General features: G+C 38.3%; 1 protein-coding gene across 3 annotated transcripts in view; it reads right to left on the minus strand.

The window, feature by feature from the left end:
- The window catches only part of UPRT (uracil phosphoribosyltransferase homolog), a 102,423-nt gene that overhangs the window by 67,977 nt on the left and 12,095 nt on the right, over nucleotides 1–22,351 (minus strand). For 2 of the 3 annotated variants that reach the window (XM_012455776.3, XM_012455775.2), the window contains exons 2-7: nucleotides 14,427–14,510; nucleotides 13,221–13,263; nucleotides 10,406–10,475; nucleotides 9,281–9,343; nucleotides 6,996–7,157; nucleotides 5,957–6,055 (exon numbers count right to left, since the gene is read on the minus strand). In XM_012455776.3, coding sequence (XP_012311199.1) covers nucleotides 5,957–6,055; nucleotides 6,996–7,157; nucleotides 9,281–9,343; nucleotides 10,406–10,475; nucleotides 13,221–13,263; nucleotides 14,427–14,510 — 521 coding nt within the window. The remainder of the gene's footprint in view (nucleotides 1–5,956; nucleotides 6,056–6,995; nucleotides 7,158–9,280; nucleotides 9,344–10,405; nucleotides 10,476–13,220; nucleotides 13,264–14,426; nucleotides 14,511–22,351) is intronic. The other variant, XM_012455777.2, reaches the window with a different exon arrangement.

Consider the following 22,351-nt stretch of genomic DNA (forward strand, 5'->3'; position numbering starts at 1 on the left):
TTGAAAAGGTCCTTTATATCCTTTGTTAGTTGTATTCCTAGGTATTTTACTCTCTTTGTAGCAACTGTGAATGGCAGTTTGTTCTTGATTTGGCTCTCTTTAAGTCTGTTATTGGTGTATAGAAATGCTTGTGATTTCTGCACAGTGATTTTGTATCCTGAGACTTTGCTGAAGTTGCTTATCAGCTTAAGGAGAGTTTGGGCTGAGATGGTGGGAAGTTTTTTTTTTTTTTTGCATTTTAGGTTTTGGGGTACATGTGAAGAACATGCAAGATTGTTGCATAGGTACACACATGGCAGTGCGATTTGCTGCCTTCCTCCCCTTCACCTATATCTGGCATTTCTCCCCATGCTATCTCTCCCCAACTCTCCATCCCCCACTGTCCCTCCCCTATTTCCCCCCACCAAACCCCAGTGTACTTAGTGCTCCCCTCCCTGTGTCCATGTGTTCTCATTGTTCAACACCCACCAATGAGGGAGAACATGCGGTGTTTGATTTTGTGTTGTGTCAGTTTGCTGAGAATGATGGTTTCCAGGTTCATCCATGTCCCTACAAAGGACGTGAACTCATCATTTTTGATGGCTGCATAGTATTCCATGGTGTATATGTGCCACATTTTCCCTGTCCAGTCTATCATTAATGGGCATTTGGGTTGGTTCCAGGTCTTTGCTATTGTAAACTGTGCTGCAATGAACATTCGTGTGCATGTGTCCTTATAGTAGAACAATTTATAATCCTTTCGATATATATCCAGTAATGGGATTGCTGGGTCAAATGGAATTTCTGTTTCGAGGTCCTTGAGGAATCGCTACACTGTCTTCCACAATGGTTGAACTAATTTACACTCCCACCAACAGTGTAAAAGTGTTCCTATTTCTCCACATCCTCTCCAGCATCTGATGTCTCCAGATTTTTTAATGATCGCCATTCTAACTGGTGTGAGATGGTATCTCAATGTAGTTTTGATTTGCATTTCTCTAATGAGCAGTGATGATAAGCATTTTTTCATGTTTGTTGGTCTCATGTATGTCTTCTTTTGTAAAGTGTCTGTTCATATCCTTTGCCCACTTTTGAATGGGTTTGTATGTTTTTTTCTTGTAAATCTGTTTTAGTTCTTTGTAAATTCTGGATATCAGCCCTTTGTCAGATGGGTAAAGTGCAAAAAGTTTTTCCCATTCTGTTGGTTGCCGATTCACTCTAATGATGGTTTCTTTTGCCGTGCAGAAGCTGTGGAGTTTGATTAGGTCCCATTTGTCTATTTTGGCTTTTGTTGCCAATGCTTTTGGTGTTCTGGTCATGAAGTCCTTGCCTACGCCTATGTCCTGAATGATTTTGCCTAGATTTTCTTCTAGGGTTTTTATGGGAACTTCTAAATATACAATCGTGTCGTCTGCAAATAGAGACAATTCGACTTCCTCCTTTCCTAATTGAATACGCTTTATTTCTTTTTCTTCCCTGATTGCTCTGGCTAGAACTTCCAATAGTATATTAAATATGAGTGGTGAGAGAGAGCATCCTTGTCTAGTGCCAGATTTCGAAGGGAATGCTTCCATTTTTTGCCCATTCAGTATGATATTTGCTGTGGGTTTGTCATAAAGAGCTTTTACTATTTTGAAATACATTGTGTTGATACCTAGTTTATAGAGAGTTTTTAGCATAACGGTTGGTTGAATTTTGTCGAAGGCGTTCTCTGCATCTATTTAGACAATCACGTGGTTTTTGTCTTTGGTTCTGTTTACATGCTGGATTACATTTATAGACTTGTGTATGTTGAACCAGCCTTGCATCTCCGGGATGAAGCCTAGTTGATTGTGATGGATAAGCTTTTTGATGTGCTGTTGCAATCGGTTTGCCAGTATTTTATTGAAGATTTTTGCTTCTGTGTTCATCATGGAGATTGGCCTGAAGTTTTCTTTTCTTGTTGAGTCTCTGCCAGGTTTTGGAATCAGGATGATGTTGGTCTCATAAAATGATTTGGGAAGGATTCCCTCTTTTTGTGTTGTTTGGAAGAGTTTCAGAAGGAATGGTACCAGCTCCTCTTTGTATGTCTGGTAGAATTCAGCTGTGAACCCATCTGGACCTGGCTTTATTTTCGTTGGTAGGTTATTAATTACTGCCTCAACTTCAGTCCTTGTTATCGGTCTATTCAGGATTTCGTCTTCTTATGGTTTAAGCTTGGGAGGGTGCAAGTGTCCAGGAATTTATCCATTTTTTTCCAGGTTTACTGGTTTATGTGCATAGTGCTGTTTGTAGTAATCTCTGATGGTAGTTTGTATTTCTGTAGAATCAGTGGTTACATACACTTTATCATTTTTTATTGCATCTATTTGATACTTCTCTCTTTTCTTTTTTATTAATCCGACTACTGCTCTATTTTGTTGACTTTTTAAAAAAACCAGCTCCTGGATTTATTAATTTTTTGAAGGGTTTTTTGTGTCTCTATCTCCCTCAGTTCTGCTCTGACCTTAGTTGTTTCTTGTCTGCTGCTAGCTTCTGAGTTTTTTTGATCTTGCTCCTCTAGCTTTCAATTTTGATGATACGGTGTCAATTTTAGATCTTTCCTTGCTTCTCATATGGGCATTTATTGCTATAAATTTTCCTCTAGACGCTGCTTTGTGTCCCAGAGATTCTGGTATGTTGTGTGTTCATTCTCGTTTGTTTTGAAGAACATCTTTATTTCTGCCTTCATTTCATTGTTTATCCAGTCAACATTCAAGAGCCAGTTGTTCAGTTTCCATGAACTTGTGTGGTTCTGAGTTAGTTTTTAATCCTGAGTTCTAATTTGATTGCAATTTGCTCTGAGAGACTGTTTGTTATGATATCCATTCTTTTGCATTTGCTGAGGAGTGGTTTACTTCCAATTATGTAGTCAATTTTAGAGTAGGTGTGATGTGGTGCTGAGAAGAATGTATATTCTGTGGAATTGGGGTGGAAAGTTCTGTAAATGTCTATTAGGTTTGCTTGCACCCAATCTCAGCTCAAGTCTGGGATATCCTTGTTAATTTTGTCTCATTGATCTGTCTAATATTGACAGTGGATTGTTAAAGTCTCCCACTATTATCATGTGGGAGTCTCAGTCTCTTTGTAGGTCGTTAAGAACTTGCTTTATGTATCTGGGTGCTCTTGTATTGGGTGTGTATATATTTAGGATCATTAGGTCTTCTTGTTGCATTGATCCTTTTACCATTATGTAATGTCCTTCTTTGTCTCTTTTGAACTTTGTTTAAAGTCTATTGTTTCAGAGACTAGGTTTGCAACTCCTGCTTTTTTTTGCTTTCCATTCGCTTGGTACATCTTCCCCTGTCCCTTTATTTTGAGCCTACGTTTATCCTTGCATGTGAGATGGGTTTCCTGGATATAGCACACCAATGGGTTTTGGCTTTTTATCCAATTTGCCAGTCTGTGTCTTTTGATTGGGGCATTTAGCCCATTTAAACTTAGGGTTAGTATTGTTATGTGTGAATTTGATCCTGCTATTTTGATGCTAGCTGGATGTTTTGCCCATTAGTTGACACATTTTTTTTCACTGCGTCAATTGTCTTTACCATTTGGTACGTTTTTGGAGTGGCTGGTACTAGTGGTCCCTTTCTATGTTTAGTGCTTGTTTCAGGAGCTCTTGTAAGGCAGGCCTGGTGGTGATGAAATCTCTGAGCGACTGCTTGTTCATAAAGGATTTTATTTCTCCTTTGCTTATGAAGCTTAGTTTGGCTGGTAATGAAATTCTGGGTTAAAAATTCTTTTCTTTAAGGATGTTGAATATTGGCCCCCATTCCCTTCTGGCTTGTATGGTTTCTGCTGAGAGATCTGTTGTGAGTCTGATGGGCTTCCCTTTGTGGGCAACCTGAGCTTTCTCTCTGGCTGCCCTTTGCATTTTTTCCTTCATTTCAAACCAGGTGACTCTGACGATTATGTGCCTTGGGGTTGCTCTTCTTGAGGAATACCTTTGTGGTGTTCTCTGTATTCCCTGGACTTGAATATTGGCCTTTCTTCCTAGGTTGAGGAAGTTCTCCTGGATAATATCCTAAAGAGTATTTTCCAGCTTGGATTCATTCTCTCCATCACTCAGGTACACCTATCAAAGCTAGATTAGGTCTTTTCACATAGTCCCACATTTCTTGGAGGCTTTGTTCATTTATTTTTACTCTTTTTTCTCTAATCTTGCCTTCTCATTTTATTTCATTGAGTTTATCATCAGTCTCTGATATCCTTTCTTCTGCTTGGTTGATTAAGCTATTGAAAGTTTTGTATGCTTCATGAAGTTCTCATGTTGTGTTTTTCTGCTCCATCAATTCATTTATATTTTTCTCTAAGCTGGTTATTCTTGTTAGTATTTCCCCAAACCTTTTTTCAAGGTTCTTAGTTTTTTTGCATTGGGTTAGAACATGTTCTTTTAGCTTAGAGAAGTTTGTTATTACACACCTTCTGAAGCCTGTTTCTGTCAATTCATCAGACTCATTCTCCATCCAGCCTTGTTCCCTTGTTAGTAAGGAGTTGTGATCCCTTGGAGGAGGAGAGGCATTCTGGTTTCGGGTGTTTTCATCTTTTTGTGCTTGTTTCTTCCCATCTTTGTGGATTTACCTACCTATGGTCTTTGTAGTTGGTGACTCTCAGATGGGGTCTCTGAGTGGCGTTCTTTTTGTTGATGATGAAGTTATTTCTGTTTTTTAGTTTTTCTTCTAACAATCAGGCCCCTCTACTGTAGGACTGCTGGAGGTCCACTTCAGACTCTGCTTGCCTGGGGATCATCTGCAGCAGCTGCAGAACAGTAAGGGTTGCTGCCAGTTTCTTCTTCTGTTATATTTGTCCCAGAAGGATACCTGCCAGATGTCAGCCTGAGCTCTCCTTTATGAGGTATCTCTTAGGGTATAGAGTGGTTGGGGAGCTTCTTGAGGAGACAGTCTGTCCCTTATAGGAGCTCAAGTGCTGAGCTATGAGTTCCGTTTTTCCATTCAGAGCTGCTGGGCAGGTATGTTTAAGTCTGCTTCAGTGGAATTCAAAGCATCTTTTTTTCCCAGGTGCTCTGTCCTGGGAAGGTGGGATTTTATTTATATGTCCCTGATGTGCTGCTGCCTTTTTTCAGAGATGCCCTGCCTAGTGAGGTAGCCTAGTCACAGTCTGCCAGCAGAGGCATTGCCGAGCTGCCGTGGGCTCTGCCCAGCTGCTGTGTGAACTTCCTTGTGGTTTTGTTTATAGAGGTATAGTTAGAACTGCCTCAGTAATGGTGGTCTGCCTCAGTAATGGTGGACTGTCTCTGTAATGGTGGACTGCCTTGGTAGTGGTGGACTGCCTCAGTAATGGTGGACGTCCTTCCCCCCACAGAGCTGAACATCCTGGGTCCAGCTGTGCTTGCTGTGAAACTCAATCCAGAGCATTTCAGATTGTGGGTCTTTGTGGGGGTGGGACCCACCAAGCCAGATCACCTGGCTCCCTGTTTCAGCCCCCTTTTTTTTCAGTTGAATGGGTGATTCTGTCTCCCAGTCATTCCAGGCATCAATTGAAACAGCACCCAGATTTTTGTGAGTTTTTGTGTGGAGACCCACTGCTCCAGCTGAAATAGCCATTCTAGAGACTTGTGGCACTTTTCCACCCAGGAATATCCTGGTCTGTGGGCAGTAAAAGTTCATTTGGAAATGCAGAGATCACTCACCCTCTGCGTTCTCACTGGGAACTGCACTCCAGAGCTGTTCCTATTCGGCCATCTTGGATCATCTCTCCCCTGCAATTCTTTTAAATGGGGTTAGCTCATACTTTTCCATTTGAATTTGAACAGTAGAATGGTATAAAATGCTATCACTAAGCTTAGAGATGACAAACGCAAGATAAAATTACCAAAATTTGATTCAGATTTAATGTGAAAGCAGATTAAACTTTCCCTCAGGATATGAAACTAGAAAATGCATACTTACCCACCTCAGTACTATCTGAAGCCCTAGTTACTGCCTTATGCTGAACTCACCATGAGGCGTGGAGAACAGACTGAGTAGGATGATAACACTGGGTTGAACTCCATGTTCTATAAGAACCTTTACAGCTTCAATTACAGTATTTCCAGTGCCTGAAAGCAAAAGATAACCAAATGCATTAGCCACCATAACATTTATTTTAAAATGTCTTTTTTTTTTTGAGACAGAAAATCACTCTGTCACTCAGGCTGGAGTACAATGGCATGATCTTAGCCATCCTCCCACCTCAGCCTCCCAAGTAGCTGGGACTATGGCATGTGCCACCACACTTAGCTGCTTTTTCTATTTATTGCAGAAATGAGGTCTCCATATGTTGCCCACGCTGGTCATGAACTGGGCTCAAGTGATCCTTCCACCTCAACCTCCCAAAGTGCTGGGATTACAGGTGTGAGCCACAGTACCCAGTCACAAATGTCTTTTAACAGTCTTTGAAGTAAGGGCAATATAGCAATCTAATATAAGCAAACAGCAGGCAAAACTTCATTAGAAGGTACTTCTTCTTTATAAATGCTATTTTCAATAATGGACATGACACATACAATTCTCAGTTATCAAATACCAAGCCCTAAAATCATTTAGTATGTGAGGTATCAAATTTAACATATTCCCTCTCATCTGCCTTGAAGACTATGCCAAGTGTTGTCTGAGTAAGCTTAAGAAAGAAAACAGAATAGCAGGAAAAAGTATTACCTACAGAGAGAATAAATACTTAAGGAAAATCCCTGCTGTACTCAGTAAGCTAAAGAGGAGATATGTTTCAATATATTTTCTGCCTTCCATATATTTTGCTTCATTAAATCCTTTGTTTCAATGTGTTCAAAACAGAAGCTTTTTGGGGCTAATAAAGTCTGACTACTGCATATTCTATTATACAATAAAATCTCTCCAGGGAACTTCCCAGGGCAGTTTTCCCAACTGAGAAAAACACGTTTAGAAACTATTTTTGCCTTTTATATAAGGGTACCTGGGAGGCAGGCACTACATTCAATTTAAACCCTAACCAAAGGTTACAAATAAATTGAAGCCACTCACTGAGAATTGGATACATCAGAAGGACTTTTCTCCGGTAAATGTCAGGGGGGAATTTGGCATAATATACTTTGGCTCTTTGTGTCTCCTCATCACTCTGAATTAGGATCTTTCCAATTCGTATGGATCGACAGCAGTCTCGTAAACCTTGTTCCATTGCCTCACCTTGAAGAATTAAAAAGAAAGAAAAAATATTAGGGGAAAGAGAAAGTCCAAGAATAGTCCAAAGTAGAGCTTGTCACTATTATTCATACAAAAAGGAAGGAAGAAGAAAGTAATTATTTTGAAGCTGACAGCTTTTATTTCTGATATGCTCATATTTCATACCTAGTATATGTTAATTGAAACCAGGATAAGGGCTGGTTAATGAAACTAGGATAAGCTGGTTTTATTGCTGGTTTACAAGTTTTAGAGCTGTCATGCTTCCATGATTATAGGAAATAAAGCATTTTGTTGAGCAGCTCCCTGAGCTTTTTTAGTATCAGGAAAAGTTTTATCTCTATTATTTTAAATAGGCCTTTAAACCACCTAAATTTGTGACTTTGGGCTGAGAAAACGCAAAAGATTTATGGAATAATAAAGGCTGTAGATCAAAAAGTTTCATTTTAGGTCAAGGTAGCATCAGGGGACATCACTTAGCTCAACAATGACTTCTCAACAGAATTTTGCTGCAAGTAGTAAAAAAGTTGTATATTGTTCCCCCTCTCCAAGATAAAAATAACTAGCACTACCACCCTTGGTTTCTGAACACAGAGATATTTTTGAGTCTGAATTCCTTTAAGGAAGTGTTTGCCAAAAGGCAATCATTCTCATGTCATCTTCAAGATTTTAGGCCATATCAGAATTCTACCAATACTGGCATTTACTTAACATTTTTCTTAAATTAATTTGTTTTCATTTAAATTTATTTTAAGATGAACTATATCACTAGTAAAAACATAAAACCAGTTGTTAATATATATGAAAATCAACAAATGGCTATTAAGGTTATAAACAATTCTGTACATCACCAAAAGTCATCTGGTATATAGTCAGGGTACAAGGACCATGCTGGTGCCTTTAGGGAAGAAGCTGCACTGAAACAGAAGAAACTGTGCCTTAAAAGTCCATTTTCTTTACCAGTTTTTAAAAGTTGAACATCATTGTCCTGAAATGCCATCAATGTCTAGGAGCTGCCTCCGAGAAAAAAGGGGCTTAAAGTTTACTTGAGGCATTTAATTGTTCACAAACATAACTTCATAACCAGAAGAGGAAAGTGAATGTTTATATGTTAAAAAATTAAACTATATGTATTCAGTGCAAACAAGTGGAGCTTCTACCACTTATGCAAAAAATATAAATCTTATATAAAACAATTAAGTTTGCAGAATGGAAATAACCCCACATAACAGGTATAGGTCTAATCATAGGCAAGTGATTTTTCTATATTGGTTTAGAAGGAGACTCAAACATAAATACATTTGTAAGACCAGCAAATGGAAATACCTAGAGTTAATGATAGTAAAGCACTTTTGCCTATGTGGTCACATAGTCATCATATATAAAATTTAAAAGTATCAGGCCAGGTGTGGTGGCTCATATCCATAATCCCAGCACTTTAGGAGGCTAAGGTGGGAGCATCTACTGGAGGCCAGGAGTTTTAGACAGCCTGGGCAACATAGCAAGCCCTCACCTCTACCAAAAAAAAAAAAATTTTAATTTGCTAGGTATAGTGGCACGTGCCTGTAGTCGTAGCTGGTCAGGAGGCTCAGGTGGGAGAATTACTTGAACTCAGGGATTTGAAGTTACAGTGAGCTATGATCACACCACCATACTCCAGCCTGGACAAGAGTGAGGCCCTGTCTCAAAAAAAAATTAAAAATATCAAATGAGTCATTTAGCCCAATAACAGAAATAAAAACAGAAGAATTCTCCAGTCAGGCATTCAAAGTTCTGCAGGCCTGAATTTAATACCATATTCCCTCAGTCTTCAAACTGCCCTGTTCTCCCCAAGATAGTATCATCACATCATCACATCCTCCTATCCTCCTATCCTCCCCTGAATCTCTTTGAAAGCTGGCTTGCCCATGGGGACACTCTACTAGGGAATATGCTCTGTAGTTAAAATTAGCCAAACCTAGCATCACACAGGCCATGATTCCACAGCACCATGAGGACAGATAACACAGGTGGTGAGATTTAACTGAAGACAAGCTGCAATTATGACAGACAAGCCTGCCTCTCTTCTGGAAAACAGCAACCATTTCTATGCATACAAAGAGACAAAAATCACACACATGTGAACCTACCGCTTCTCATTATGCTGACCCCACAATTTCCCTTCTCAAATTTCACTCCTTCATACTTGTACCCTGTTAGGAAATAAAACCAAAGAATTTATCTTTCATCACTGGAGCAACCTACTTATTTTAAAAAGTTTCTATGGTTTAAAGTAGATGGGCACAGAGCAACCCTTGTTCAGACACACTGTATAATGCCTGAGATTCCCTGTGGAAGTAATGAGATGAGCCATGATTTGTCAGTTATTTCTTAATTCTTCATAAGAAACCTGTGGGGATAATTGGGAAAGGCAGACTTCATTGAATGGGAACAGGACTTATTATAACATGATATTCACATACACATTCTTCAAACTGAATTCAAAGGAGAATCACTGCACTCCGAGAATACTAAATACCTCATCAATTCAAACTGGGACCCCACTGTGAGCCACAGCAGAAAGCCTCCTCATTCCTTTCTTCCTTTTGAGCCTCCATTCTGCCTTAAAAGCAGAAGAAAGTGGCTGAAGTAGTTATCAAGACATGTTCAACCCTTGGTCTCATCCTGAATTTATGTCAATTATGATGCAACAAGCTCAGTCCCCAACTTTCATAAAGTCAACCCTTTGAATAGAATAGTTTTCCATTATTTACTAAAGAACCAAATCAGAATTTCAAATCCCTGAAACAGATTGTTGACTACTTTCTATTCAAGGGTAGAACAAAGTACCCTCTCCAATTCTTAACATTTTTAGTTTTCTTTTTTACTTTCTATTCCTTTTTAACGTAGAATTTCAATGCCAAGACAGACTTGCCCATTTGTGCACACCAGCAGCTTCCCCAGAGAGATGGAGATAAGCTGCCAGCAATTCTTAACTCTGGTCCCAATGGGCCATAATCAGAGGCAACACCTGCATGCTGAAGAGTATTTATTAACGTTTAACTTGAATTGACAAGCAAGCCATTAACAAAAAGTCATCTACACAGATTTCTTTCCTAAATGCCTAAGTGTTTTTTGAAGATGTTTTAAAAAACAGCTCCACCTAGGCTTCTCATTTTGCATATTTATTTTACTTAGACTGCTTTACTTCTATCTTTCCCCATTCTAGCTCAAAATTTTTATGAGGAAAATTTGAGAATAACAGCCCTAGTTACCTGTTGGAGTGGTCACCATGCATTCTTTATATGGCAGCTGATTCAATCCCTCTTCCACAACAAGTCTGATCTAGAGGATCAAAGGAAGAAGAAGTTGAGAACCTGCTAGGAATCTCCTGTTAGCTGTGAGCTTCAGGAGCTGAACAGTAGGCAGAGTCACGAACACACTAGGCAAAAGTTACACTTATGAAGGCAGGAAGGGGTCCCCTATCATGTGTTAGATACAGGCATAGATCCAAATGCCATGCTACTTGCTGCTAGGTATCCAACCTCAGATAGGCACATGATTGGCACCAAAAGGCTCCAATATGCCTTTGGATTCTCATTCTGTCAGTCCAGAATATGAGGGACACAAAACTGCAGCAAGTGATAACAGTCAGGGCAGGCACTCTTGGAAGTAATATACTTCTGATTATTCTGGAAATAGTGCCCACTGGGAATTTCTCTGCTTTGTTCAGTATCTTGGAAATCATTAAGTCAGATTATTTTTAACAAAGCCCCACCATAATGTAAATAAAGTCTGAAACTTCTTTAGAGGAAATAAATTAGTGCCTGGGCTGAACTAATTTACTGAGCTTGAAGGGGAATCCAGTAAAATGCACTGGGTTTTCTCAGCTAAAGAAAAGGCTCATATCAATGTAATGTGTGGTACCAAGGAAAGCATCACTCAGAACTACTGGAAGAGCCTCCAAAAACAAGATATGGTAATCCTATGAACAACCAGAGACAACTACAATAAAAGTAGTGCTGAGTCTGCAATGCACATTTTATCCAATCAATATTACATTACTAATTGAGAATCTGCAACAGCAGGCAGAAGCAACAGGCCCCATGCTGTTATCACAACATATAATAACACCCTGCTGCCATTAAAAGAATCGATTCTAAATAATCCAGGATTTTATCAGCCTGCAGCATCAGATAGAGGGCACAGGGACCTCATGAATACTCCATATGTGTGCATACTCACCTCCAGCCACCACCTTCTGTGGAGATTTATGGTTTCTTTAATGACGAATTACAATGGTAAAAGAGGATTTGTTTCTTTGAAGAGCCTAGACCTTTTCCTCCTAGTAACAGTCCTATAATGAGTCTTACCTCCTATCCCCATCCCCTCCAACACTAGGACAGAAATTAATCTGCCCAAGTCTTACAGGAGAGCATAAAATCAGAATAGTGACTAAAATATTAAGAACTTAAGGATGTAAGGGCCAAGGAAGGCAACCCTGACAAATTCAGGATAAAATTAATGTTTACTATAATGGGACCCTTGTGTTGTAGGAGACAGTGTACTCGAAATTCTCAAGAAGGTAAACCTAAACAGCTCTAGTCTCTACCACAACCACAACAGATCCTTTTTCACCCCATATCAGGACCTTCAAAGCTACCTGCAGAGAACAGAGAGAGGTACAAATCATCATCCCCTCAGGTGAATTATGCCATAGGTCCTTGCTATTTCAATGGGCTAAGATTATGCTTGCCCTTTCAGGGAAGCATCCTACAATCACTATGAACTTAATTCCTACTTTCTATAGAAAAAGAGCATAAGAACAGTAAAAGAAAGAGGAACCATTTTCTACCAGTAAATACCAAAACAGCAGCCATTAAGATACAAGTTCTTCAAGACTGTTCTTTTGGTTTGATAAAAGCATAAAAGACAGAATAACCTAATTTTTGCTCCAGGAATGTCAACCACATTTATCTTGGTACTATCCAAGGGTTATTACTGCCACTGAAAACTCAAATAATTTTAAATAAAATTGGTCTCTGAACCAAGAATATTTATGGCCAAAAGCAGAACAGAAGTTATCTATACTCTTTTGGAATAAATTCCTTAGGCAAAACCTAAATAAAAAGTTTCATGCCTTTTTTCACATTCCTTTTAATCATCTATTTTTTAATCTGTTTATAACTTTGGGGCTAAGAAGCCATGTTCATTCCTTTCTTTCCCAAATCCGTATTTAGTTTGTAAATCTAATATTTAGATTGTAAACACCATGAGATTAGGGACCATGCCTACATTCTTCACTATTGTATCTCATCTCTCCAGACACAGCCTAACACAGTGCTTGATTCACATAAGTTTAGTGAAATAAATTCATGAAATATATATTCATGAAATATACACTAAAGTTCATGAATATACACTACACATAAATATACATTAAACTATATTTATATGAATATGAATATACACTAAACTTTCCTGAATGTAATATATTTTCTGCTCTGGATTAAAACTAATAACCACAGTGGAAAGACCCTCCCAGATCACACTAGCTAAACAGAATTGGGCTTGGTCAATCCTTAATAGGAAGTCCCTGAGGAAAGCCTAGACAGTCAAATGTACTATTTCACAGGTGAAGCATAGTTCAGGAAAGAAGAGGCAAAATAAGCACCACCCCCCTGCCCACATAAACTATAAGAAATGTATTATTTTTTGTACATTCACTGAATACCACAAGTGTAACTCTAAGCTCTTCTTACATTTTTGGTTTTCTTTTAATGTATTTCACTGTCCTAAGAGGAGGCACTTAAGAATTGCTGAGAATCAAATTACCAAGATCCAGTTGAGAGGTAATGGTATCTCAGAAATACAGGAAATTAGTTCATGGGCAATGTTTTGAGGTAAAAGGTATTGAAGCAGATCTTTAATGCAACAGTAAAACAACACTTCATAAGCCTAGCAAGATGATGGTTATTTAGTACAATCTCTTTCACTCCCAGAATGCTCTAGAACAAAAATACTCCTTGGTCTACCATGATTATATCACTAGGCAAAACAACAAAATGAAAATGAAAAGCCTCCACCTACCAAACGATCCGCAGAAAACATGAAGTCCCCTCTACTGGCTGTCCTAAAAAAAATAGTACAAGTTTTAGTCTAAATTAGAGCTTTAACATAAAATTTTATTTAATATGTACAGTAACACTGATATTAAGACCTATAACATACTAATGGTTTAAATGCTTACATGTACAGACTATTACTGAGGCAGGATATTTTTTACTAGGATACAGGCACCTAAATGAGATGACTTGATAAATAATGAAAATGCTTATTTGATACCAACATTAGAGACTGGAACTGAAAAGATCATGCAGTCCCCCACTGAGCTGCCCAAGTACATATTATTCAACCAAGAGATGAACAAGTTACCCCTGGAGGGTGAGAGCAAGCCCAGAGCTCAAGTTTAGAGGAAGCTTTGCACTAAGAAAAGCAGGTTCTCCCCATCGTCCCCCTCAATTCACCTTGATCTAAAACCCATATTACCAAGATAAGTAACCCATCTACTTTGTAATCCTTTTTGTAACTAGAGTGGTACAAATAAATAAATCCCCTACTTTTGCTACTGTTTTCAAAAACATATAACCTAATTTCTGATACCTTATTCTCAAATAATTGATAATTTGTTCCTTTTGACTGTTTTTTCAAATGAGTACTTCATTCCCTAGGTCTCTCTGCCATTTTCCTGTCCATGTCCTTCTGGTCAATATCCTAAGGTAACCAAGTAATAATAATCCAGGGCTACATCTACCCACAAGCTGTTAACAAGCCAAAAAGGGAATGTTAAACAACTGAGGTTATTTCTGTACATTAAAATATAGTATTGTTCCTTATCCTTTTTCCATATAAGTTAAATGATCTGACTGAATGGATTGATTTACAGCTTATGTACTTAAAAATCCCCATCTGCCTACCTATGGACTACCTAAGGCATTCTCCAAAATAGCATCAAAATGATATATGAAAATACATATCATCTCAGTATATCATTAATTTCCACTCTTTTTTTCCTCAAGCTGCATTTGATTTCTCTGACATGGAAAAGCAATGAAATAGCCCTGACACAGATGGCATAAGATTTCTTAGAGTAACCACAGTTCTATCATATTACAGATATTAGCTCTCTAAAATATAAATCACAATTGAACAATAGCAAGAATATAGGTCTGTGTTCAAGAATATAGGTTTATGTACAGAAATTCCTTAAATTCAGAAAACTCTATTCACACATACCTACACACACAGAGCCCTTTTAAAGCAGCCTCAATTTCATGTACTGCGGTTGTCAGATGAGATAAGGAAGAAGTCTGGATTGGACTGAAAGACATATGTAGTGATATATATTGGGAGACACCTGAAATGTCTGTTTTAATTTCTGAACAGTTAGACATCACTTTATTACAGAGAAACAATATATTAGGTTATCAGAGTTGCCCAAATTTGTTATTTTACTTTGGAATCAAACATTTTAACACCTTTCACACTCTCCCCAACAACAACAACAACAAAAAAAGCTTCAGCTGATAACTTTTGCATAAGCACCAACTTTGTCCACATTCCAAAAAAGGTAAACATTATAAGATCCTAATATGAGCTGCCGTCTCTTGACAGATATTCCACCTCCAATAAAATCATTTACCACTCCAAGTAACTCTTCTACAAGCTGTAATTACTTACCTATTTCCTGCTGTATAGACAGACTTCAGATCCATACTATTCATTTATTCATTTTAAATCATTAGGAATTAAAGTAATCATAATATAATAAGTTCACCATATTTTTAAATTCCACAATGGCCTTCAATATCATATTTAAGTCTTTAACATTGTTAATACTAGAGTTTCATAAATCAGGTATTTACTTATTGGATCAATGAAGCCGAATGTATTCTCTGAGGCTCTATTTTAGACACGACACTAGGCTGAATTATTTCTTAATAGGGATGTTTTAATATGAACCAGACTCCAGGTCTTCTTCATTCTACATACTTCATTTTAAATCATAACTGTAATTGCTCCTACTGGAAACAAAGCTTTGAAAGACGTATTTGTAATCTTCTATCTGATATGATAATAGTTCCAAATAAAGTCTAATATAAAATTATCACAATGTTAAAAACACACAGTCACACATTCCCTGGAATATTTTTAAATATATCTAAATAATCAAATATCAAATATTTAAACAGATAATGATATCCAGGCACTCATAATCCAAAGTATAGATATCTAATTAATGTTAAGCTGAACAACTTTTAAATTGTACAAACCCCAAACAGGCTTAGCAATGCAGATCTAACCATATCTGGGAACACACTTTTCTTGACATCTCCTCACATGGACAAATGTGTCACACACCTGTAGCAACAAGATGAATGCCAAAGGCAGTCATTTTAAAAAGTGATCTTCACACTGAAACAACAAAAAAAATGAGATTCATACTGGAAGACAAATCTTCATTTTTTAATTTAATTTCTTTTCAACTTTTATTTTAGATTCAGGGAGTACATGTGCAGGTTTTTTAACCTGGGTATATTGTATGTTGCTGAGGTTTGGAGTGCAAATTATCCTATTACCCAGGTACGTAGCATAGCACACAACAGTTAGTTTCCCAACCCTTGTCCCCCTCCAACATTTCCCCATTTAGTAGTCCCAGGTGTGTACCATTGCTGTCTTCATGTCCATGAGTACCCAGTGTTTAGTTCCCATTTATAAGTAAGAACATGCAGCATTTGATTTTCTGTTCCTGCATTAATTTGCTTAGGATTATGGCCTCCACCTGAATCTATGTTACTGCAAAGGACATGGTTTCATTCTTTCCTATGGCTGCATATGATTCCATCACACATATTTACCACACTTTCTTTATCCAATCCACTGCTGATGGGCACCTATGTTGATTCCATGTCTTTGGTATTGTGAATACTGTTGTCATGAACATACCAGTGTGTGTGTCTTTTTGGTAGAACAACTTGTTTTCACTTGAATATATAACCAGTAATGGGATTCCTGGGTCAAATGGTTTCTAGTAATTTGAGAAATCTTGAAACAGCTTTCCACAATGGCTGAAATAATTTACATTCTCACCGACAGTGTATATGCATCTCCTTTTCTCCACAGCCTTGCCAATATCTGTTATTTTTTGACTTTTTAATAATCACCATTCTAACTGGTGTGAGATGGTATTTCTCTGTGGTTTTTATTTGCATTTATCTGATAATTAGTGATGATGAGCATTTTTTCATGTTTGTTGGCTGCTTGTATGTCTTCTTTTGAAAAGTGTCTCTTCATGTCTTTTGCACATTTTTTAATGAGGTTGTTTTTTGCTTGTTCAATGTGTTTAAGTTCACTATAGATTTCTGGATATTACACCTTTGTCAGAGGCAGAGTTTGTGAATATTTTCTTCCATTCTGTAGTCTGTCTGTTTACTCTGTTGTTTCTTTTGCTGCAAAGAAGCTATTTAGTTTAATTAGATCTCACTTGTCAATTTTTGTTTTTGCTGCAATTGCTTTTGAGGACTTTGTCATAAATTCCCAAGGTCAATGTCAAGAAGGGTAATTCCCAGGTTTTCTTCTACAATTCTTGTAGTTTGAGGTCTGACATTTAAATATTTAATCCATCTTAATTTTTGTACATGGTGAAAAGTGGGGGTCTAGTTTCATTCTTCTGCATATTGATAGCCAGGTAGCCCCACACCATTTATTAAGTCAGGTAATGTGATGCCTCCAGCTTTGTTCTTTTTGTTTAGGATTGCTTTGGCTATTCTGGCTCTTTTGGGGTTCCATACAAATTTTAGAATCGTTTATGTTGAATTCTGAGAAAAATAATGTTGGTAGTTTGAGAGGAATAATATTGAATCTATAGAGTGCTTTGGGCAGTGTGTTCGTTTTCCAAAACTGATTCTTCCAATTCATGAGCATGAAATGTTTTTACACTTGTTTGTGTCATCTATGATTTCTTTTAGCCATGTTTTATAGATCTCCTTGTAGAGATATTTCATGTCCTTGGTCAGATGTATTCCTAGGTATTTTGTTGCAGCTATTGTAATGGAACTTTTATTCATTTATTTACTTTATAGATATGGAGTCTCAGTATGTGGCCCAGGCTTGTTTGAACTCCTCAGCTCAAGTGATTCTCCTGCTTTAGCCTCCCAGTATGCTGGAATTATTGGCAGGAGCCACCATGTCCAGTCCTGTAAATATGATTTTGTTCTTGATTTGGCTCTCAGCTTGAATATCATCGGTGTATAGAAATGCTTGATTTTGGTACATTGATTTTGTATTCCGAAACATTACTAAAGTCATTTATCAGTTTCAGGAGCCTTTTGGTGGAGTCTATAGAGTTTTCTATGTATAGAATCATATTGCCCATGAAGAGAATAGTTTGACTACTTCTTTTCCTATTTGGGTGCCTTTTATTTATTTCCCTTGCCTGATTGCTCTGGCTAGGACTTCCAGTACTGTGTTGAAAAGGAGTGGTGAGAGTGAGCATCCTTGTCTTCTTCCAGTTTTCAAGGGAAATGCTTCCAGTTTTTGCCCATTAAGTACAGTGCTGGCTGTAGGTTTGTCATAGATATATGACTCTGATTATTTTCAAGTATTTTCCTTTGATGCCTAGGAAATAATGTTTTTTTGAGGGGTTTTATAATGAATGGATGGTAGATTTTATCAAAAGCTTTTCTGTAGCTGTTGAGTGATCATATATTGATTTGCATATGTTGAATTATCTTTGCATCCCAGTAATGGCACCTACTTGATCATGGCAAATTAACTTTTTGATGTGCTGTTGAATTTGGTTTGCTAGCATTTTCTTGAGGACTTTTGCATCTATATTCATCATAAGTGGCTTGTAGTTTTCTTTTTTCATTGTGTCTTTGCCAGATTTTGTTATCAGGGGTGATGCTGGATTCACTGGATTCATAGAGTCAGTTAGAGGGAAATCCTTCTTCCTTGATTTTTTGGAATAGTTTCAGTAGAATTGGTATCAGCTCTTCTTGTATGTCTGGTAGAATTCAGCTATGAATCCATCTGGCCCAGGGATTTGTTTTAGGCTGGTAGGTTTTTTATTACTTGTTCAATTTTTGAACTCAATGTTGGTCTGTTCAGAGCTTCAATTTCTTCACCAATCAATCTTGGAAGACCGTTTGTTTCCAGGAATGTATCCATTTCCTCTAGATCTTCCAGTTTTTGCATCTAGAGCTGTTCCTAATAGTCTCTGAGGATCTTTTGTATTTACATGGGATTGTTTGTAATATCATCTTTGCCTTTTTAGATTGCGCTTATTTGGATCTTTTCTCTTTTTTCCTTTTGTTAATCTAGCTAGTGGTCTATCAGTTTTGTTTATACTTTCAAAGAATCCACTTCTGATTTTGTTGATCCTCTGTATGAATTTTCGGATATCAATTTCATTCAGTTCTACTTTGACATTATTTATTTTCTTCTACTAGCTTTTTTCTCTTGTTTTTCTAGTTCCTCTAGGTGTGACAATAGATTGTTAATGAGATCTTTTAAACTTTTTGAGGTAAGTATTTAGCACTATAAACTCCTCCTAATGCTGCTTTTGCTGCATCCCAGAGATTTTGGTTTGTTGTGTCTGTTTTATTTCAAAGATGTTTTTGCAAACCCTCATTTTAATGTGGACTTGTTAAATCTGACTCTTTCCTATATGTTAAGTGAGACTGTCCATAAAGCACTTTAAAATTTTCTGGGTCTGTAGCAATTGTGTATATTTCAAAATATGTACATCTCATAGTAGACCCAAACCAACATGAAACCTTTTAAGAGTCTCACTGAGCTTTCTTTCTTTTGTTTTTTTCTTTGATATGGAGTCTCACTCTGTTGCTCAGGTTGGAGTGCAGTGGTGATTCTCGGCTCACTGCAACCTCCACCTCCTGCGTTCAAGTGATTCTCCTGCCTCAGCAACCTGAGGAGCTGCGACTACAGGTGCGCACCACCACACCCAGCTAATTTTTGTATTTTTAGTAGAGATTGGGTTTCACCATGTTGGCCAGGATGGTCTCGATCTCTTAATCTTGGGATCCGCCTGCCTCAGCCTCCCAAAGTGCTGGGATTACAGGCATGAGCCACCTCACCCAGCACTGAGCGTTCTTTCAATAAACTAATATTTACTTATCCACAAGATATAGAAATATTAAAAAGAAGAATATTTTTATAATATTAAAAAATTAAGCTGGGGAGCTTCTCCCCTCTTCTTCCTAGGCCTCAATACTACTATTACTATTACTACAACTTCTAAACAGAGGGATTCTCTAGCATGTCAGAGGACATCTTACCCTGGGAGAATTACAACTTCAATTCTCACAGCAGATATTGACATTTTATCACTCATTCTGTTTCTTCTCTCTATTCAGAATAAACTTAACAACCTCCCACCTTTTTTTCACAAAAATCAATTTAACAACTACATATATATATATCCTAAATCACAAACACTTAATTATATAACTCTTCCTAAAATGGTCCATAAATTACAGGAGGTACCTAATGTTATACACATATGACTAACTTATTTTTCAGAGGCCATCATTTATTAAAAGCTTCCTTGGTGCCAAGTAGTAACCACTTTTAGCATATTATTTTATCTAATCCTCATACAATTTAAGAAGTACATTTTTTCAATATTTTATTTTTTATTAACAAGTAATTTTACATATTCAAGGGGTACATATCCTGATATGTATAATGTAGAGTGATCAGATAAGAGTAATTAGCATGCCCATCATCTCAAACTTTTTTTTAGACTTTAAGTTCTTGGGTGCATGTGCAGATCATACAGGTTTGTTACATAGGTATACATGTATCATGAAGTAGATTTTATTATCACCACCAGTTTAGCAATGAGAACAGTGAGGCTTCTAAAGTAAAGTAATGTTCTTTCCAGCTTGGAGCTCTCCAATTCCAAGTCTCTGAGAAAAGCCATGATTTATATTTTTCCCTAATAAGTGAATGCTTACCACTAAAATGTAGCCATTTTTTTTTTTTTTTTTTGAGGCAGAGTTTCGCTCTTGTTACCCAGGCTGGAGTGCAATGGCGTGATCTTGGCTCACCGCAATCGCCGCCTCCTGGGTTCAAGCAATTTTCCTGCCTCAGCCTCCCGAGTAGCTGGGACTACAGGCGTGCACCACCATGCCCAGCTAATTTTTGTATTTTTAATAGAGACAGGGTTTCACCATGTTGACCAGGATGGTCTCCATCTCTTGACCTCGTGATCCACCCACCTCGGCCTCCCAAAGTGCTGGGATTACAGACGTGAGCCACTGCGCCCGGCCAAGGTAGCCAATTTTTTAGAGGTATCTTTATGATACTTCTCTCCCTGTGAATTAGATTGACATGTATATACAATGCAAACAACAAAATAATAAATAGTCTTGCAGGCAAAGAAAACATCATTAAAATATTCCTTCTGAAGAGGAAAAAGTTTTTATAACATGGCTTGTAAAAAGCATGTACTAAGTACACCCTTTACAACAATGACTAAAGCAAAATCTTCTGACTCATCTGACTCCACAGGGAGAAGGAAATCTCTAGCTGAACTTTGTAACAATTTCAATGGGGTGAGAAGCCTCCTGGCTAGAACTGAAGGGAGGGCACAAATCCAGTGCACAGACTCTACCGGCTGGGGCAGAACCAAGCTCTTTTCTTTTGCAACTTCGAGTTGGTTAGCTTGGGGCAATTTTTCAAGCCAGTCTTTCCCACTGCCTGGAAGCAGACTTGGAGTTATTGGAGGGGGCACAGTGGGAGTGAGAATAGCACTTTGGCTTGCATGGGAGCTGGGTGAGGCGTAAGACTGCTGGCTTTTCCCCACTTCCCTGATAACCTGCATGACTCAGCAGAGACAGCCATAATTCTCTCCTCCTACGTACACAACTCCAGTGACCTGAGAATATCAACACTATCCCCCACAGCAGCCACAGCAAGAATGGCCCAAGGAGAGTCTGAGCTCAGACACACCTAGCCCTGCCCCCACTGGATATTCCTTCCTTATATGCACTGGTAGCAGAAGACAAAGGACATATAATCTTGGGATTTCTAGGGTCCCACCCACCACCAGTCCCTCTCCATACTACTAAAGGTGGTGATCTCTAGAAAGTGCCACCTCCTGGCAGGAGGCCAACCAGCACAAAAATATAACATCAAACCACCAAAACTATGAACTCTTACAGAGTCAATTGCACCACCCCCGCCACCTCAACTGGAACAAGCACTGGTATCCATGGCTGACAGACTCATAGATCGTTCACGTCACAGAACTCCATGCAGACAACACCCAGTACAAGCCCAGAGCCACTTAGACTTGCTGGGTGGCTGGACCCAGAAGACAGAAAACAATAACAGCAATTTGGCTCACAAAAGCCACATACATAGGAAAAGGGGGAGAGTACAGTATCAAGGGAACACCCCATGGGACAAAAGTATCTGAACAACAGACTTTGGTCCTAGACCTTCCCTCTGAAAGAGCATACCCAAATGAGAAGAAATCAGAAAACAAACCCTGGTAATATGACAAAACAAGGCTCTTTAACACCCCCCAAAAATTCCACTAGTTCACCAGCAATAGATCCAAACCAAGGAGAAATCATTGATTTACCTGAAGAAGAATTCAGGAGGTTAGTTATTATTTTTTCTTTTTTTTTTGAGATGGAGTTTCGCTCTTGTTACCCAGGCTGGAGTGCAATGGCGTGATCTCAGCTCACTGCAACCTCCGCCTCCTGGGTTCAGGCAATTACTCCTGCCTCAGCCTCCTGAGTAGCTGGGATTACAGGCACGCACCACCATGCCCAGCTAATTTTTTGTATTTTTAGTAGAGACAGGGTTTTGCCATGTTGAGCAGGATGGTCTCGATCTCCTGACCTCGCGATCCACCCGCCTCGGCCTCCCAAAGTGCTTGGATTACAGGCGTAAGCCACCGCTCCTGGCCGAGGTTAGTTATTAAGCTAATCTAGGAGGCACTAGAGAAAGGCAAGGCCCAATGCAAGGAAATCCAAAAACAATACAAGAAGTGAAGGGAGACACAGTCAAGGAAATATATGACTCAAAGAAAAAACAATCAAAAATTCAGGAAACTTTGGACACACTTTTAGATATGGGAAATTCTCAGCAATAGAATTGAACAAGTAGAAGACAGAAAATGAGAGCTC

This window comes from Aotus nancymaae, unplaced genomic scaffold (assembly GCF_030222135.1).
Source record: "Aotus nancymaae isolate 86718 unplaced genomic scaffold, 86718_ANA_hifiasm-v0.15.2.pri h1tg000004l, whole genome shotgun sequence".
Lineage (NCBI taxonomy): Eukaryota > Metazoa > Chordata > Mammalia > Primates > Aotidae > Aotus > Aotus nancymaae.